We start from the raw sequence: 18,943 nt of genomic DNA, 5'->3' as shown, positions 1-18,943 counted from the left end.
CTGTTCATACTTTTTTCCCCAAACAGAAAATACATCGATAACAATAAATGTGCTGTGCCTTCGGCGAGTCTCTGAATAGCTGATACTATGTTATGAGACAGCATATACCCAAGAAAAGTGTATTAATTTCTGGCTGCATTGGTGATCAAACACGTTCCGTGTGTTATTCTCTGTGATTATCTCTGAGTACTATCCACTAGGCAGTGGGACGTCAAGCTCCCTCCCTGCAAGACTGAATAATTCAGCTGAGGTGTAGGTATACAGTATATTAAAGGTGAAAGCATGACAGAGAAGACTATCTATTATGTATTGTAGGTGGGTGTTACCTGGATAATGTGAATTTGATGGTGTCTATTAATAATGGATTGGAGACCACACACACAACTCTTCAAACAGTCAATTATGACAATATGTTAATTTATTGTGTTCAAAATCTATAATCTGAAATCGGTTGTAAATAGGGGTCCCCAAAGGTTCCCAGAGGATCTCAAATCCCACCTTTCCTCTATTCTTTCTGACTTTTTTTCTGCATAGCAACATAGTACTCCATAGTTTACTTTAATCAGTTTTCTGTGTATTTTAAATAGGCTAACAAATTACATGCATTTTGGCCCATTTATTTTGAGACTGATGAGTAAATTCACTTGACTAATTATTGGAGATGTTTTCATTCCAAATAATAGCATTTGGAATAAGGCTTCGGAAACCTGTTCTTTCACATGGAAAGATAGCTCTGGGAATAGTGACCTCATGTTCCAGAATGGCCTAATGAACTATTCAAGGAAATAATTTATGAGATTTTTGTTGGTCAGTTATGAGCATCTGTTGGGTGTTTATCGTGATGACTTTCAACAAATGACTTATTCTGTTCATTCTGCACCACACTGAGAGGGGGTTATTTTAATAGGCAATTTGCTTCAGCAAATAAATCATTACACTAGAAGGTCATGGGACTTTTTTTGTTCAAACTTTAAACAAACATACAGAAGATAAGGACATAAGGACAATGCTGCCATTTTGACATTACACAACCAGAAAGTGAAAGTCACTCTGTTGTTTAATTTTCAATGAAACAATGTCATACACTGTGACCATCAAGCCTTCAAGGTTACCATGTTTTATCTTTTTTGGGATAATAATTTGAACAAAAAACAACACATTTCCTCTCAAAATGAACAGCATATAACATTTATCCACACAAAATAGCTCAGTACTTGACGCTTTGCTTTAAATGGTCAGACCAAATGATCTGAAGCTCATGTGAGAGGTCAGTCAGTTCAAAATACTGAAAGTAGACTACTGCTGAATGGCCACCTTATCTGTTCTTATGCTGTGTTATTTTGTCCCCTTAAATCTTATCTGGACAAATGCCCTTGCTTTAATGGGTGATATATATTCTGTATAACTGTATTACTCACACTGCAGGGAGACATAACCTAACTTGTTATTGTCTCATGCAGATCACCATCTGCTTTCAGATACCAGGACCCGAGGCTCTCCCAAAACACAGAGTAAAGGGGGTGGAGCCATACTTTCATTGGTCAATGATTAACATGATCTTGACAGAGTGGACTTTGTTTTCAGAGATACTCAGGATATCTTGCTTGTTTTCTTGCCCACGTGTTGACCTCCATCTTGGTTCCCCCCCACCAACCTGAGTCTGTGACTCACGAGTCAGTCACCATCTTCCTTTTGGGTCTCTGTCAGAGCTATGAATGCTGGTTCAGTGTGTAAGTAGCACACAGCCAGTGTTTCCTGGAAAAGCCCCTTCACTAGAGCTTTGGGGCCCACTGGAAACACTGAATAACTTTGTGTATAACAGGCAGGGGTTTTGATAAATATATATACAGTACCAGTCAAAAGTTTGGACACACCTACTCATTCAAGGGTTTTTCTTTATTTTTACTATTTTCTACATGGTAGAATAATAGGGAAGACATCAAAAATATGAAATAAGACATATGGAATCATGTAGTAACCAAAACATATATTTTATATTCTTCAAAGTAGCCACTGTTTGCCTTGATGTCAGCTTTGCACACTCTTGACATTATGTGTAAGCTTTATTTAACTAGTCAAGTCAGTTATGAACAAATTCTTATTTACAATGACGGCCTACCCCGGACAACGCTGGGCCAATTGTGCGCCGCACTATGGGACTCCCAATCATGGCCAGATGTGATGCAGCCTGGATTCGAACCAGGTACTTGCAGTATCTTAGACCACTGCGCCACTCAGGAGCCCAATTATCTCAACCAGCTTCACCTGGAATGCTTTTCTAACTGTCTTGAAGGAGTTCCCACATATGCTGAGCACTTGTTGGCTGCTTTTCCTTCACTCTGCGGTCCAACTCATCCCAAACAATCTCAATTGGGACGAGGTCGGGTGATTGTGGAGGCCAGGTCATCTGATGCAGCACTCCATCACTCTTATTCTTGGTCAAATAGCCCTTACACAGCCTGGAGGTGTGTTGGGTCATTGTCCTGTTGAAAACAAATGATAGTCCCACTAAGAGCAAAACAGATAGGATGGCGTATTGCTGCAGAATGCTGTGGTAGCCATGCTGGTTAAGTGTGCCTTGAATTCTAAAATTCTAAATAAATTACAGACAGTGTAACCACCAAAGCACCCCCACACCATCACAACTCCTCCTCCATGCTTCATGGTGGGAACCACACGTGCGGAGATCATCTGTTCACCTACTCTGCGTCTCACAAAGACACAGCGGTTGGAACAAAAAATCTCACATTTGGACTGATCAGACCAAAGAACAGATTTCCACCGGTCTAACGTCAATTGCTCGTGTTTCTAGGCCCAAGCAAGTCTCTTCTTATTATTGGTGTCCTTTAGTAGTGGTTTCTTTGCAGCAATTTGACCATGATGGCCTGATTCACACAGTTTCCACTGATCAGCTGATGTTGAGATGTGTCTGTTACTTGAACTCTGTGAAGCATTTATTTGGACTGCAATTTCTGAGGTTGGTAACTGTAATGAACTTATCCTCTGCAGCAGAGGTAACTCTGGATCTTCCTTTCCTGTGGCGGTCCGCTTGATGGTTTTTGCGACTGCACTTGAAGAAACTTTCAAAGTTCTAGACATTTTCCGGATTGAATGACCTTCATGTCTTAAAGTAACGATGGACTGTCATTTTGCTTTTCTTATTTGAGCTGTTCTTGCCATAATTTGTACTTGGTCTTTTACCAAATAGGGCTATCTTCTGTATACCACCCCTACCTTGTCATAACACAACTGATTGGCTCAAACCCATTAAGAAGGTAAGAAATTCCACAAATTAACTTTGGCACACCTGTTAATTTAAATGCATTCCAGGTGACTACCTCATGAAGCTTGTTGAAAATGCCAAGAGTGTGCAAAGCTGTCATCAAGGCAAAGGGTGGTTACTTTGAAGAATCTCAAATATAAAATATATTTTGATTTGTTTAACACTTTTTAGGTTACTACATGATTCCATATGTGTTATTTCATAGTTTTGATGTCTTCACTATTATTCTACAATGTAGAAAATAGTAAAAATAAAGAAAAACCCTTGAATAAGTAGGTGTCCAAACTTTTGACTGGTAGAGTATGTCAATCTACTATAGTAGATTGACTTTGGAAAGTATTCAGACCCCTAGACTTTTTCCACACTGTGTTATGTTATGGCCTTATTCTAAAATTGATTAAATCGTTTTTTTCCCTCATCAATCTACACACAATACCCCAAAATGATAAAGAAAAAAGTTTTCAGAAATGTTTGCCAATTTATTTATTTTTAATACGGAAATATCACATTTACATAAGTATTCTACCCTTTACTCAGTACTTTGTTGAAGCACCTTTGGCAACGATTACAGCATAGAGTCTTCTTAGGTAAAACGCTACAAGCTTGACACATCTGTATTTGGGGAGTTTCTCCCATTCTTCTCTGAAGATCCTGTCAAGCTCTGTCAGGTTGGATGGGGAGCATTGCTGCACAGCTATTTTCAGGTCTCTCCAGAGATGTTCGATCGTGTTCAAGTCCGGGCTCTGGCTGGGCCACTCAAGGACATTCAGAGATTTGTCCTGAAGCCACTCCTGCGTTGTCTTGGCTGTGTGCGTTGTCCTGTTGGAAGGTAAACCTTCGCCCCAGTCTGAGGTCCTGAGCGCTCTGGAGTAGGTTTTCATCAAGGATCTCTCTGTACTTTGCTCCGTTCATCTTTGCCTCGATCCTGACTAGTCTCCCAGTCCCTGTCGCTGAAAAACAACTCCACAGCATGATGCTGCCACCACCATGCTTCACTGTAGAAATGGTGCCAGGTTTCCTCCAAACATGGCGCTTGGCATTCAGACCAAAGAGTTCAATCTTGGTTTCATCAGACCAGAGAATCGTGTTTCTCATGATCAGAGTCCTTTAGGTGCCTTTTGGCAAACTCCAAGCGGGCTGACATGTGCCTTTTACTGAGGAGGGGATTCCGTCTGGCCACTCTACCATAAAGGCCTGATTGGTGGAGTGCTGCAGAGATGCTTGTCCTTCTGGAAGGTTCTCCCATCTGCACAAAGGAACAATAGAGCACTGTCAGAGTGAGCTTTGGGTTCTTGTTCACCTCCCTGACCAAGGCCCTTCTCCCCCGATTGTTCAGTTTGGCCGGGCGGCCAGCTCTAGGAAGAGTCTTGGTGGTTCTAAACTTCTTCCATTTAAGAATGATGGAGGCCACTGTGTTCTTGGGGACCTTCAATGCTGCAGACATTTTTTGGTACCCTTCCCCAGATCTGTACCTTGACACAATCCTGTCTCGGAGCTCTACGGACAATTCCTTCGACCTCATGGCTTGGTTTTTTGCTCTGACATGCACTGTCAACTGTGGGACCTTGTATAGACAGGCGTGTGCCATTCCAAATCATGTTCAATCAATTGAATTTACCAAAGGTGGACTCTAATCAAGTTGTAGAAACATCTCAAGGATGATCAATGGTAACAGGATGCACCTGAGCTCAATTTCGAGTGTCATAGCAAAGGGTCTGAATGCTTATGTAAATAAGGTATTTCTGTTTTTTAGATTTAATACATTTGCAAAAATTTATAAAAACCTGTTTTCACTTTGTCATTATGGGGTATTGTGTGTAGATTGCTGATGTTTAAAAAAAATGCAATCCATTTTAGAAAACAGCTGTAACAAAACATTTTTGGGGAAAAGGGGGTACTGTATTTGATGTTTATGTATATTTTGTTTTTTGATTTTGTTGAGAACACTTTTTTTCAGAACACAAATTATTACACTACACAAATAAATATTTTGAGGATTTAAAGAAACTACATCAAACTTTTTAATAAATGTGATATTTTATATTTGTTCAAAAATCTCCATTGGGCTGCCTTGGAGAACAGAGCTACACTGTCATTTTCTATGATCTAGCGCCATCTCCTGTCAATGCAAACGCATTGTCACAAATCCTAACTTTTGCCTGAGGGAAAAGTTCGAGGAGAGAAGTTTATTTTGTGATGTGATGCAAGTCATTCTTATACAGGGGGATTAAATATTCAATATATCAGATGTTGATCATGTTTGAGTAATGAAAATGTCTAAAACCTGTATGAATTCAAAAAATCTGTGGCCTATGCATATTTATTTTGTGTGTCTATGTCCTTAAGTGGCTGTTTACTAAACTCATATGCATCAGGTTTAGTTTCCCAATAATTCACTTTTTGTTACAGTTTATCTTGTTTGAGTTGATGATTGATGATAGCAATAAAGACTGTAGTTGTGCTGAGGCTTGTTGGGTAATTCCCCAGCTTTGTCCAGCTGTGACTCTGCCAAATTCATTGGTGTCTAATCTCTGTCCCTTCCCTATTTCCCAGACAGACCTCAACTCATCTCCCTGTCAGCATTATTGTGATTGGCTGCTCGCTATTCTGACCTCTGACTTCTCCTCAAGGTGGGCAGAGGAGGAGGGCTGGCGGCTGGTTCAGAGTCTGACATGAACAATCAGGTCTGGTCAGAACACCAGCCCTACAGGGCCCAACAATGGGCTGTGGATTTCGCAGTTGAGTGGCAAAAAGGGCCGACTGGTACTAAGAGGAAAGTACTCAGGGAACTGGCCCTGATCCTATCCTCCATCACTCTCTCTCTTTGTCAGACTGGAGTGATCTCGCTGATTGGTCTGTTGGTTTTTTCCTTGTCTGCCCTCCCCAAACTTGGTAGAGAGTGCTAGGTACACGAGAGTTTTGCCCTTGGTGTAGGCTACATGTATGGTACAATTTCTAATCTGTGATTGATTCATTTTTGTAGTCATTTTTACCATATGACGGCAACAAGTTATGACGATGGAGGATTATACAATCGTAACTGGTTATGATTGAATGAATCAGCGCCACAGCAATAGGGTCTTGGAACTTGGATGTACCCTTTGGACATCTAGGAGGGCGTGCGTCTGTGAAGGAATGTACTTTTGTTAATAAGACAGAAAAGGAAAAAAAGAGAAACAAAAAGGTTTGGCCCCTTGGACGCTCTATTAGTGTGGCTGAGTGGTTTCCTGAGACTCTTGACAAAAGCAACTGTAAAGCAATAAAAAGGCTTCCTCATCTCTTGAGTTCTGTCCCCACTCCAGAGCTGGATGTCTGCTTTTTTGTTTATAATTTTTTTTGACAACTGTCACTTAGAACTGGGTCAAACACTCCAAAATGTCTTATCTTCAATGTCAATACCACTCAGCGTTTACTCTCTGCTCCTTATTGCCGTTCTCTGCAAAGTTTAGGATGAACAATTCATGTACAATTTTTTGGGACAAAAAACCCCAGATTTTTATTTATTTCCAGAGTTCACTTCCAAAAGTTGTCGCAAAGCCCCATTGTCTGCAAGGTATTGGGTTAAATACCCTACTCAAATGAATATAAATATATATTGTATTAGTATACCAACTCAATCTGCTTGAACATTTAGATAATGTCTATTTATGCTGCATGTCAAAACCGTTCCATTCAACACATTTAGTAAATATAAATTTTCCATTTAAACTCATGTGATGGGATAAAGATCAAGCTGATTTGTAAAAAATAAATAAAATACAAAAATCCTATGTGCTTCCAACTCCCTTTTGGGGCACTAGACTGGATTTACTTGCGTGACGAACAAACCTGAGTGAGACTGATTAAAAATGAAGCACTATAGCAACAACCAAGCCTATAGAAGAACGGGAAGCTGTTTACAAGGGGTGTACCGTTTCTATGGTTGCCGGACAAACCTCCTGCACCAGGTATTAAACTGCCCCTGGAGAGATCCTTAGCCGCTGCCACCGTTATAAAGACCTGTTTTTGAGACGTTGAATTGAACAAGCGCGCATCAGAGCGCCAAAGACATCTTGAAGTATTTTTCATACATTTTCAACAGGTGCAAATCCTCAAGGCTAAAGTGAGATTAATAATTTATCAATTGGCCATTTGGATTGTAAGGTATTTTCTCAGCATTATATCAGATCAAGGTAAGTTTGTCATGTTTTTACATTATTTTTATTTAAAAAATTAAAACATATTATAATGAAGTAGGTTATCATTAAATTTTAGCAAATTATTATTGATATCTTGCCATAAAAATACAAAGTTGTTAATTGTAACTATTGTAAGGTTTGGTTGTAAAGCATCTTCATATTTTTTCAAATAATTGAAACACTTACATGAAATAATCTCAAATGTTATCTGATTTGGCACAATTCATTAATTTGTCTAGAGTCAATAGCCTACTCTATTTGATCACGTTTTGAGTCGTTTATCATAAATTCACTCGACATATATGAGTTTATAACAGTGACTTTGTCTCAGCCTTTTTGTGGAGAGTCCCGTTTTATGGCTATAAGCTATTATGTGTAGATAGGTAGGCTAGACTGCGCTCCTATCACTTTTCACAAAAGTTCTATGACCTCCAGATAGTCAACATCGGAACGTGTAAGAATAAACATAGCAGGTCTTTCGCACATCATTTCATTAATAACAGTCTTTATTCTGGGATTACAAACCCATGCACTCCTTTTGTTAAGCAGTTTCTAATCAAATATCAACATTTGAAAGATCTCAACTACATGCAGCTATTGTTCTTACAATTTGTTTCCCTACAAGTCACTGAATAGAACGTGCCATTACCACAGAGAGAAACTATTTCAATTTACACCCTGACATGCCTCAAAGGGCTCTGTTTTCAAATAGGGCTATCATTGTCCTTTTCAGCTTTGTTCATGTCGGGTGTATATTTTCTCCTTGTCAGGCTGTTGTCTGGTGGTATAGGGGGGAGCTTTAGCCATCGGAGCGGAGGGAGGACCATGCTGTCTCTAAGCTGTGCAGACCCCTGGCCCGAGGGCTCGGTGGGGCTGGAGGAGGAAGTGGTGACTGCCGCTGCTCAATCTGAGGAGCTGGACCTGGACGACAGCTCAGCTTCAGCAGGCTCCAGCAGCACTGGGGGCTCTGACAACCTGGATGACAGCCTGACCAGCCTGCAGTGGCTGCAGGAGTTCTCTATTCTCAATGCCAATGGGCCTCAACAGGCTCCTCTCTCCACTCACCACCAGCCTCACTTCTTCGGCCATCAGCAGCTGGGCTCCGAGGCTCCCGCTTCCCCTCTAGCTGGTGACCCTGCATCCATAGGCATGCCCCTCACCCCAGGCAAGCCCACAGCAGCAGCCTATTGTAGGATGCAGTCCCTGTCAGCCCTCCCTAGCCTGGTGGCCCATGGTCACTGCCCCGATGAGGTGGACTACAAGACAAACCCTCATATCAAACCCCCTTACTCCTACGCCACACTCATCTGTATGGCCATGCAGGCCAGCAAGAAGACCAAGATCACCCTCTCCTGCATCTACAAGTGGATCACTGACAACTTCTGCTACTTCCGCCATGCTGACCCCACCTGGCAGGTAAATGTTGCTAAAGTCACACACACACACACACACACCCACACACACACTTGAAAATGGCTCTAATAGGATGCTTTAGACTAGGTCCTGTGAGAGGCTCTCAGTCATGTTCGTAACTTGACTATGTCTCGAGCAGCCAGATAGTGAGAGACAGAGAGAGAGAGTCCTCTTCAGCATCTGCCACAGAGGGCTCTGTGTGTTTTGGAGTGGGGCCAAGATGCAGCTGGGCACAGAGTTTTTCTTTAACAGGAACGAGTAAGAGCACAGTTCTTTCCAAAGTCTGTATATTGAGTGCTCTGGGCCGTCTGCCACACTCTGAACAAGCATTAGCAGCTATGGTTTATGGGAATTAAGGGCTCTCATGGTACAAAGATGGCAGCAAATACTCCCGTAATTTACAAAGATTGTAGCAAATACTGCCTTGGACTTCCCCTTACTTGGCAGTAGGCATCTTGCTTCAGAAGACTAACATCCCCCCACAACACACATTTTAGTGTGTGTGTGTTTTTAAACCCATTACATTATTTTTCAGAAATAGCACCCAGGTTTTCTGCTTGAGCAACGAGATGCAATGGGGGAGTATGGGGAGGGGCAGTATGGCATCAAAAGTGCAGATTCCCCATCAAAGGGAAGAAATTCTCTGGAAAAAGTTTAATTTGCTGGATAAATGATTAATTAAGTCGTTAGCCGTACTCCCCAGTTCCAGAAGTTATACTAATTTCCTGAGCATTCTGTTATTGTAAGCCAGTGCATGGGGCAGATAATATTTAACAAAGGTCAGCAGGTCACTCGTCTATTTAGACTAGTTGGGGGGAGGGGGGGGGGGGCAGTGTTGAGCTCCTGGTAAGGCTGAATGCAAGGGTACACAAGCTAATATATTTGATGGAACAGGACTGAATGTGTACTGCCATGTCAATCCTGTCCCCCTCATGCGCCATTTCAGAACTCCATCCGGCACAATCTGTCTCTGAACAAGTGTTTCATCAAGGTTCCACGGCAGAAGGACGAGCCAGGGAAGGGGGGCTTCTGGAAGATCGATCCCCAGTACGCAGAGCGCCTCCTCAACGGGGCCTACAAGAAGAGGCGGATGCCCCCTGTACAGATCAATCCTGCCCTGCAGAACAGGCTTAGGGCCAACCCCCAGCCACTGCCCAGGGGCCTCTGTAACCCCACAGGCAGCCAGAGTGGGCTATGTTTCAATCCAGAGGCTCAGCAGCTCCTCAGAGAGTTTGAAGAGGCCACTGGAGCCGACCAGAACTGGGACCCCTGTCTGGCCGAAGGCACCATGCTGGGGGCATGGCCCATGAGAAAGGGAGGTCCTGGACACAAGAGAAAACACCCACTGGGCTCCAGGACTGCCATGGTCAAAGTCCCCCGGCGCTCCAGCTCTCCTTTACTGTCTGTGGAGGAGTATAGGGAACTGGGCTCCCTAAAAGGGAACTTTGACTGGGACGCCCTCCTGGATTCTGCGCTGAGCGGGGAGCTGAGTCTGGACGGAGGGGGTCCACTGAGCCCCATCCCACAGGAGGAGGACCTGATGGTGCGGGGCACCCACATCTGCCCCCTGGAGGCCCCCGCAGGGACAGCAGACAGCAGCCACATGCTGGCGGAGACCAAGAGGAGCAGCGGAGCAGACTTTGAGGAGACGTTCCTGGCCACAGCATTCCTGCAGAGCCCCTGGCCAGAGGAAGAGGAGCAGGGATCTACCAACTTCCTGTGCAGCTCCACAGTCAACCTGGAGCAGCTCTTTGACCTGGGAGATTCCCTCGGAGGGGACCTCAGCAGTAAGATAGAGTATCTTCTCTAAAGACATGTTCTCCAATTCTTTGGCCTCCAAGACTCTTTGACTATACTGTGATGATGACACTACTAGATTATTGTTTAAAAAGAGAGGCACCGCATGAACTAAATGGACCTTTTACACATACATGTTTTTAAGATTTCTATATTGTGTTTTTTGAAATTGGTACAATAATGGATGACATCATTAATGCCTACAGAGCAAAAATGCCACAATGAACTGCAGTATTCCAAACGATTACTGGACAAAATCTATATCAAACCTACTGTTGGGACCATGACATTGGATAATAGACATTATCAATAAGACTTCGCTCACAAAGAGAAACAAAATATTCCTGTCTGAGGACAGGAAAACCACCAATATGTCTTTGTTTACATTCTGAATATATATGTGGTATTGAATGGATTGCAGGTTGACATGGATAGAGGAATTGTCATCCAGGCACAAGGCGAGCAACAGAACATTGGAATCGACATTTTAGAAATGTACATTTATTTAGCATTAGATGAAATTACAAAGTAAGACTTTACAGTGACTGTACTCTGAAAGTTATGGACAGTTTTGAGATGCAAGGCCAATAGCTAATGATGAGATGAGGTGTGGACAGTGATGCAACGTTTTAGCTGCTTAAGAATAGGTGGTTTAGCATGCTGAATATTTCATAAAGGTTTAGATGAATCCACCTCACAGGGAATACTATTATTTGTTGTGAAGATCTCTTATTATTGTTTAGGAATTAAAATGATCACAATGCTGATGCATACTAAAATCCCAGAGAAGGTTATGGAATGTATGCATCAGACTTCAGGAATTTCGGTCCTGTACGGAATTTTCCACTGAAATGCTGAATGATCTGACTTTTAACGATCTGTGGATGCATTTGGATGAAATTCTGAAACTAGTGTCTATTTAATATTAATATACAATATCTGTAACTGAAGTGAAAGGAATACTATGATGATCAATGAAGAGATATTTGCCAAATTACTACTAATTAGAAGAGTTTTTAGACTTAAAATAGTTTTATGTGTGGGGTTTTCTATAATGACTACTTTCTGAATGCATTCTTTGAATAATGAGCTTTTCACTTTAACTAAATGTATGCAGAACAATTTAAAACAGGTTGTTTTTAGCAAGGTTAGGATTGTCATATTATCAGCAGTGTACATTTATATTTAAGAATCATTAATTCAACAAATTTCAGTGAGTTAACCAGTTACAGAGAGCAGTAGAGGACAGATCTGGATGTCGTAAAGACAAGTTAATTCCAATGTAGAATAGCTCAAGGCAAGCTTCTCCTTTGTAAAGGTTTCAGTGGCTTGTCAATGAATACCCGACCTTCAGGTTAGACGTGCAAAGAACAACACTTGGGACCGGAAGACCGGCAGTGTTAGAGGCTGGGTTTTTACCAAGGAAAGCTGATGGAGGCCTATTGGTCAACAGAAGGACACAATGCAAAAATGATGACATAAACAAACAGGAATTACATGAACAAATGATGAGTTATGAGATACTCTCTTGTTTTGTTTCAAGTCTACCTTTACCTGGAATTACTTTGTCTTTCCTCTGGTCTTACTAAACCAAATCACACAGTTTCAAGACATGAGTGAATCTTAAAGGTCGACTTATGGCACAAAAAAACGGTAAATTTTCAAACAGAAATGGGGTGTACCTTTGGTGGTTCGTCGAAGTGTCATTCTGGTCATGCATGCTGCGACCGACGTAGACAGTTTGTTAGCTAAGATAGCCACTTTAACTAGCCAGTGACTCCTCCAGTGTGTTGACGTCATTTCACAGGAGTTGTGTTTGGAAAGAAGCTGTAGAGATCGGTAAGAAATGGCCCTTCTGTAGCCAAATATCTTATTCATAAATTGTGGTTGTGTTTTTAAGCATTACATGACCTAGTATGATGGTGCATTGATCAGTTATACAGTTTAAAGCCGCTATTTTTGTGTTTTTGCCCAAAGTCGACCTTTAACATGTATATTAAAATGTGCTAATATTCGTTATCTTGCAGAATAACTACTCCTGGTTTATTAGTGTTGTAAATCCACCATGAAGTGTGAAAGTGCAATCAATGTACAGTGAGTGATACTTGGTCTATTTTACATTACATTGAAGGGTAGTAATGCAGTTTACTTAGTCAGACCCAGTTCATGGTTTATTGTGTGGTACGGTATGGATACATTCTGATGGAAGGAAACTCCTCCTTTAAAAGTGAATTAACTACTACGATATTTTGTCAGTTGTGTATTAGCTCTTCCAAAACACTTGTCATCCAAGTTGACCCTATTGGCATCATACCTCAAGATTTTTATTTTATTTTATGGAGATATGCATTCATGTGTGCATTCATACTCTGTTTATTTTTCTGTTTTTCCTTGACAATAAAAAAACCTTCAAACTTGAATGAGTTTACATGAATTTTTGTACATCTGGGTGCGGTGCTTTTGAAGATTTCTATCTGTCTTTCCGTCTTTTTCTCTCTGTCTCTATTTTGTGTCTGTACATTCCTGATTCCACCCCATTAGTGTGTCTTCTGTGTGTGTGTGTCGGTGTGATTTACGCTTGCCTTTTCCTGCTCATCTCTTTCGGGGGTGACTGTGCTCAGGCAGTGGATTGGGGTCTTTCTCTGGCTTTTGTCTGTGCTCAGTCAGACACTTGTCCCCCCCAGGGCTCTGCTCTGTGCTCCTCTCACTGGGTCAGTGTGGGGTCTAACAGGAACAAGTGTCCCACGCCTCCATATATCACTATCCTGTCTGTTCTGGACCACACCGTCTCTCTCTACTTCTGAGGATTATCTAAGTAACACGTTCAGGGAACTATATGAATATTTCCCTGTGGCGTTTTCAAATGAAGCCCGGTGTATAGCTAGCGTGTCATGGTGTCAAAGACTGGGACTGTCTTTACCACACAAATGCCTCATGAGGTAATCAGGAAAAAGTTGGAGCACACAGGTGAGAAATCCTATACCTCTGTATGGTGGACTGGACACCCAACCCTCCACGGGAAGGGTACGGTTCTCCATCTCCATCCGTGGAGCTCTCTGCTTGGGAAAGGAGAGCTGACAGTCTGAGCCTTCTCCCCAGCCCAGCTCCACAGAGGTCCCCTGGACAGCAGTTATTACATGGTACAGTTGTCTGTCCAGGTGGAGTGCAGGGTTCATAATTATAATGTGGCAGGCTGGTTAGATGAGAGGCTGTTGGTAACATGATGCAGCCATTCTTCCCCAACCCTGCTGATGGCTGCAGGTAAGGAGAGCTCCCTGGTGAAACGCTAACCCTCCCCGGCACTCGCTCGCTTGTCCCAACCCAGGAACGCTCCAAACTGAAAGTGCAAAAAGGCAACAACAGGAAAATGTGAATACCCAGTTATACATTACTCTGTCAAGGGACAGCAAAGTCAGACGTATCTTAGCGGTGTAAAGAGATACATGTGCAAAGCTTCCATTTGTTTTATGTGATAAGCAAAAATGTAGTGAAAAACAAGTAGGAAAAGGAGAAGATCTTTTTTTGAAATTAAAAAGAAACATCCAGCTAGTTTAACAAGAGGACCTGACCCAGGAGGTCACAAACTGAAGAACATATCAGCCACTAGAACAAGGGCACCAGGTTGTTGCCTTCACAATGTATTTCTCCCCGTTGCCCCCACAACTCCATTGGTATTCAACCAGGCTGTGTACTGCAAAGGAGGGAGCGAGCCGCTGATGGCTTGGGCAGCTCTACTCGTGAGTTCAGCTTATCCATCGGCTCCAGAAAAGAGGGAAAAAGTGTTAAGAAGAGAGGGGGAATACATCTTTTTTATCACACGGCCAATGAAAGGCTGGTCTCCTGGGTAACTGCTGGTGCCATTGTTATGTAGACTGGAGGGAGAATGGGAGAGTGTATGTTACTGGTCCCGGCAAGGCTCATGGAGGGGTTGATTAGGGTTGCGGACGGATGGCGTGGAAAGAGAGGGAGGTGGACAGCCCGCTCAGATTTATTATAGTGGCGGTGTAAGTCTTTGTAAAAGTGCACTTACCTTACTAAAGTGAACCTCTACTCACACCCCCCTTCTGGGTGGGGAGGAGGTGGATTCACAGGGTCTGCCTTAAAACACTGCACTGTCTTGTTCGTTTTCCCCCTTTAATACCCTGCCAGGGTATACTATGTATTGGAATAAGCCTCTTATGTTGTTCAGTCAAGTGAATGTCCTAGATAGTGCTCTGAATGGCCAATCATATGGGTAAAATAGATGCACTGTGCCATACACAGCCCTGACAAGATAAGTGGATCACTACAGACCACTTTGTTTTGTACCGTATGTTGCTTGTTTTTCATCTCTGTTCAGTGGGTGTGTGGAGGCGGAAGTAAAAATGTGCCTTATCACATTTTCACTATGGTGCCTGAAAAATCAACAAGGTTACCACACACCATAAAACACATCAGAAAAGCCCTTAAGTTTTATGGTGTGCTTTTGTGTTGATTTTACTATGCTCTGAAACAACCTCTAGAAACACATGTTTCAGTACAGGTTCACTGCTGTGAAATGATACAAAATACTGGTAAAAGAGGAATATGTCAAAGGTCAAATAGAATCAAAGTCAATATTAGGCTGATGCCATATGTGTTTGATATGTTGAGGTCAGGCGAACGCTGTGGACCATTGTGAAAGGGATGTGTGGTGGTGAGTGTATATTTGGTGTGACAGTGTGTGTTTGTGTTCTCTTCTGCTGCAGCAGTGTGGGTCAATGTCTCTTTGTCAGTGAGACACAGGCAGAGGGGTAATCTGACATCCATCAGCGGCTTAGTGAGCAATACACACAGTGTGTAACCACAGGGAAACAATACCCAGGGAAACAGTGGGAGGGCCCAGCATTCATTACACAAGGCTGGGGAAGATATTTTGTAGGAGTTGAAGAAGACAGAGACAGCAAATGATTGCAGTGACAAGGACATTTCTGGGGTTTTGCAGTAAACTTTAACTTTTTCCCCTATTGCTGAGAGAGGATGTTCCTAAGGGAGTTATCTTTCATAGAGGTTACTAAAAGAGGTTACTAAAACGAGACAGTCAGTTTAAGGGTGCCACGTTTTGCTGTTAGGAAGAGGGAACCAGTCGGATGTACTAAAATTGTTATGCTGGTGAATGAGGACCCAAAGGCGACTTAATAGAAACCGAGTCTTTATTCCAGTCTTTAACAAACAATGATACTCCTGGATATTATCCTAGGTAAATCCAAAACAGGAAACTGAAATCCTCTCGTCAGTAGAGAGGAACGACTGGAGACGCGACCACAGACTGCAGGTCGCTTCAGGAAGGCACAGGCCGTAGCTGACATAGACACCTGCTCACACGCAGCATCTGAAGAAGGCAAAAACACGACAGGGCGGAACAAGGACACAGAACAGCAAACATCAAACAAGAATCCGACAAGGACAGAAGCGGAAAACAGAGGAAGAAATAGGGACTCTAATCAGAGGGCAAAATAGGGGACAGGTGTGAAAGAGTAAATGAGGTCGTTAGGAGAATGAGAAACAGCTGGGAGCAGGAACGGAACGATAGAGAGAGAGAGCGAGAGAGGGAGAGAGGGAGGGGGAGAGAGAGGGATAGAAAGAGGGAAAGAACCTAATAAGACCAGCAGAGGGAAGCACAGGGACAAGACATGATGATCAAAGACAAAACATGACAGTACCCCCCCACTCACCGAGCGCCTCCTGGCGCACTCGAGGAGGAACCCTGGCGGCAACGAAGGAAATCATCAATCAACGAACGGTCCAGCACGTCCCGAGATGGAACCCAACTCCTCTCCTCAGGACCGTAACCCTCCCAATCCACTAAGTACTGGTGACCACGTCCCCGAGAACGCATGTCCATGATCCTCCGTACCTTGTAAATAGGTGCGCCCTCGACAAGGACGGGGGGGGGGGAGGGAAGACGAACGGGGGCGCGAAGAAAAGGCTTGACACAGGAGACATGGAAGACAGGGTGGACGCGACGAAGATGTCGCGGAAGAAGCAGTCGCACAGCGACAGGATTGACGACCTGAGAGACACGGAACGGACCAATGAACCGCGGAGTCAACTTGCGAGAAGCTGTCGTAAGGGGAAGGTTACGAGTGGAAAGCCACACTCTCTGACCGCGACAATACCTAGGACTCTTAATCCTACGTTTATTGGCGGCTCTCACAGTCTGCGCCCTGTAACGGCAAAGTGCAGACCTGACCCTCCTCCAGGTGCGCTCACAACGTTGGACAAAAGCCTGAGCGGAGGGAACGCTGGACTCGGCGAGCTGGGACGAGAACAGAGGAGGCTGGTACCCAAGACTACTCTGAAACGGAGATAGCCCGGTAGCAGACGAAGGAAGCGAGTTGTGAGCGTACTCAGCCCAGGGGAGCTGTTCTGCCCAAGACGCAGGGTTTCGAAACGAAAGGCTGCGTAATATGCGACCAATCGACTGATTGGCCCTTTCTGCTTGACCGTTAGACTGGGGATGAAACCCGGAAGAGAGACTGACGGAAGCACCAATCAAACGACAGAACTCCCTCCAAAACTGTGACGTGAATTGCGGGCCTCTGTCTGAAACGGCGTCTAACGGGAGGCCATGAATTCTGAACACATTCTCAATGATGATTTGTGCCGTCTCCTTAGCGGAAGGAAGCTTAGCGAGGGGAATGAAATGTGCCGCCTTAGAGAACCTATCGATAACCGTAAGAATCACTGTCTTCCCCGCAGACGAAGGCAGACCGGTAATAAAGTCTAAGGCGATGTGAGACCATGGTCGAGAAGGAATGGGAAGCGGTCTGAGACGACCGGCAGGAGGAGAGTTACCTGACTTAGTCTGCGCGCAGTCCGAACAAGCAGCCACGAAACGGCGCGTGTCCCGCTCCTGAGTAGGCCACCAAAACCGCTGGCGAATAGAAGCAAGCGTACCCCGAACGCCGGGGTGGCCAGCTAACTTGGCAGAATGAGCCCACTGAAGAACAGCCAGACGAGTAGAGACAGGAACGAACAGAAGGTTACTAGGACAAGCGCGCGGCGACGCAGTGTGAGTGAGTGCTTGCTTTACCTGTCTCTCAATTCCCCAGACAGTCAACCCGACCACACGCCCTTCAGGGAGAATCCCCTCGGGGTCGGTAGAAGCCACAGAAGAACTAAAGAGACGAGATAAGGCATCAGGCTTGGTGTTCTTATTTCCCGGGCGATAGGAAATCACGAACTCGAAACGAGCGAAAAACAACGCCCAACGAGCTTGACGTGCATTAAGTCGTTTGGCAGAACGGATGTACTCAAGGTTCTTATGGTCAGTCCAAACGACAAAAGGGACGGTCGCCCCCTCCAACCACTGTCGCCATTCGCCTATGGCTAAGCGGATGGCGAGCAGTTCGCGGTTACCCACATCATAGTTGCGTTCCGATGGCGACAGGCGATGAGAAAAGTAAGCGCAAGGATGGACCTTATCGTCAGAATGGAAGCGCTGGGACAGAATGGCTCCCACGCCCACCTCTGAAGCGTCAACCTCTACAATGAATTGTTTAGTGACGTCAGGAGTAACAAGGATAGGGGCGGATGTAAAACGCTTCTTGAGGAGATCAAAAGCTCCCTGGGCGGAACCGGACCACTTAAAGCAAGTCTTGACAGAAGTCAGAGCTGTGAGAGGGGCAGCCACTTGACCGAAATTACGAATGAAACGCCGATAGAAATTAGCGAAACCGAGAAAGCGCTGCAACTCGACACGTGACTTAGGAACGGGCCAATCGCTGACAGCCTGGACCTTAGCGGGATCCATCTGAATGCCTTCAGCGGAAATAACAGAACCGAGAAATGTGACAGAGGAGACATGAAAGGCGCACTTCTCAGCCTTCACGTAGAGACAATTCTCTAAAAGGCGCTGGAGTACACGTCGAACGTGCTGAACATGAATCTCGAGTGACGGTGAAAAAATCAGGATATCGTCAAGGTAAACGAAAACAAAGATGTTCAGCATGTCTCTCAGTACATCATTAACTAATGCCTGAAAGACAGCTGGAGCATTAGCGAGACCGAACGGCAGAACCCGGTATTCAAAATGCCCTAACGGAGTGTTAAACGCCGTTTTCCACTCGTCCCCCTCTCTGATGCGTACGAGATGGTAAGCGTTACGAAGGTCCAACTTAGTAAAGCACCTGGCTCCCTGCAGAATCTCGAAGGCTGACGACATAAGGGGAAGCGGATAACGATTCTTAACCGTTATGTCATTCAGCCCTCGATAATCCACGCAGGGGCGCAGAGTACCGTCCTTCTTCTT

At 44.1% G+C, this 18,943-nt stretch overlaps 1 protein-coding gene across 1 annotated transcript; it reads left to right on the top strand.

The window, feature by feature from the left end:
• The first annotated feature begins 7,289 nt into the window (after positions 1-7,289).
• LOC120044623 (forkhead box protein J1-A-like) lies at positions 7,290-13,091 on the top strand. Its single transcript, XM_038989295.1, has 3 exons — positions 7,290-7,455; positions 8,232-8,877; positions 9,821-13,091. Exons 2-3 carry the CDS (start codon positions 8,287-8,289, stop codon positions 10,682-10,684), a joined length of 1,455 nt encoding a protein of 484 aa, XP_038845223.1. The 5' UTR covers positions 7,290-7,455; positions 8,232-8,286; the 3' UTR covers positions 10,685-13,091.
• The last annotated feature ends 5,852 nt before the right edge of the window (positions 13,092-18,943 follow it).

Source organism: Salvelinus namaycush, chromosome 3 (genome assembly GCF_016432855.1).
Source record: "Salvelinus namaycush isolate Seneca chromosome 3, SaNama_1.0, whole genome shotgun sequence".
Lineage (NCBI taxonomy): Eukaryota > Metazoa > Chordata > Actinopteri > Salmoniformes > Salmonidae > Salvelinus > Salvelinus namaycush.
This window is presented reverse-complemented; position numbering and strand designations above follow the sequence as displayed.

Bases quoted from the DNA above. Each gene is read 5' to 3' on its own strand.
- LOC120044623 (XM_038989295.1), top strand. From the start codon at position 8,287: ATGCTGTCTCTAAGCTGTGCAGACCCCTGGCCCGAGGGCTCGGTGGGG. The intron at 8,878-9,820 runs GTAAATGTTGCT...GCGCCATTTCAG, and splicing joins ATGCTGACCCCACCTGGCAG to AACTCCATCCGGCACAATCT.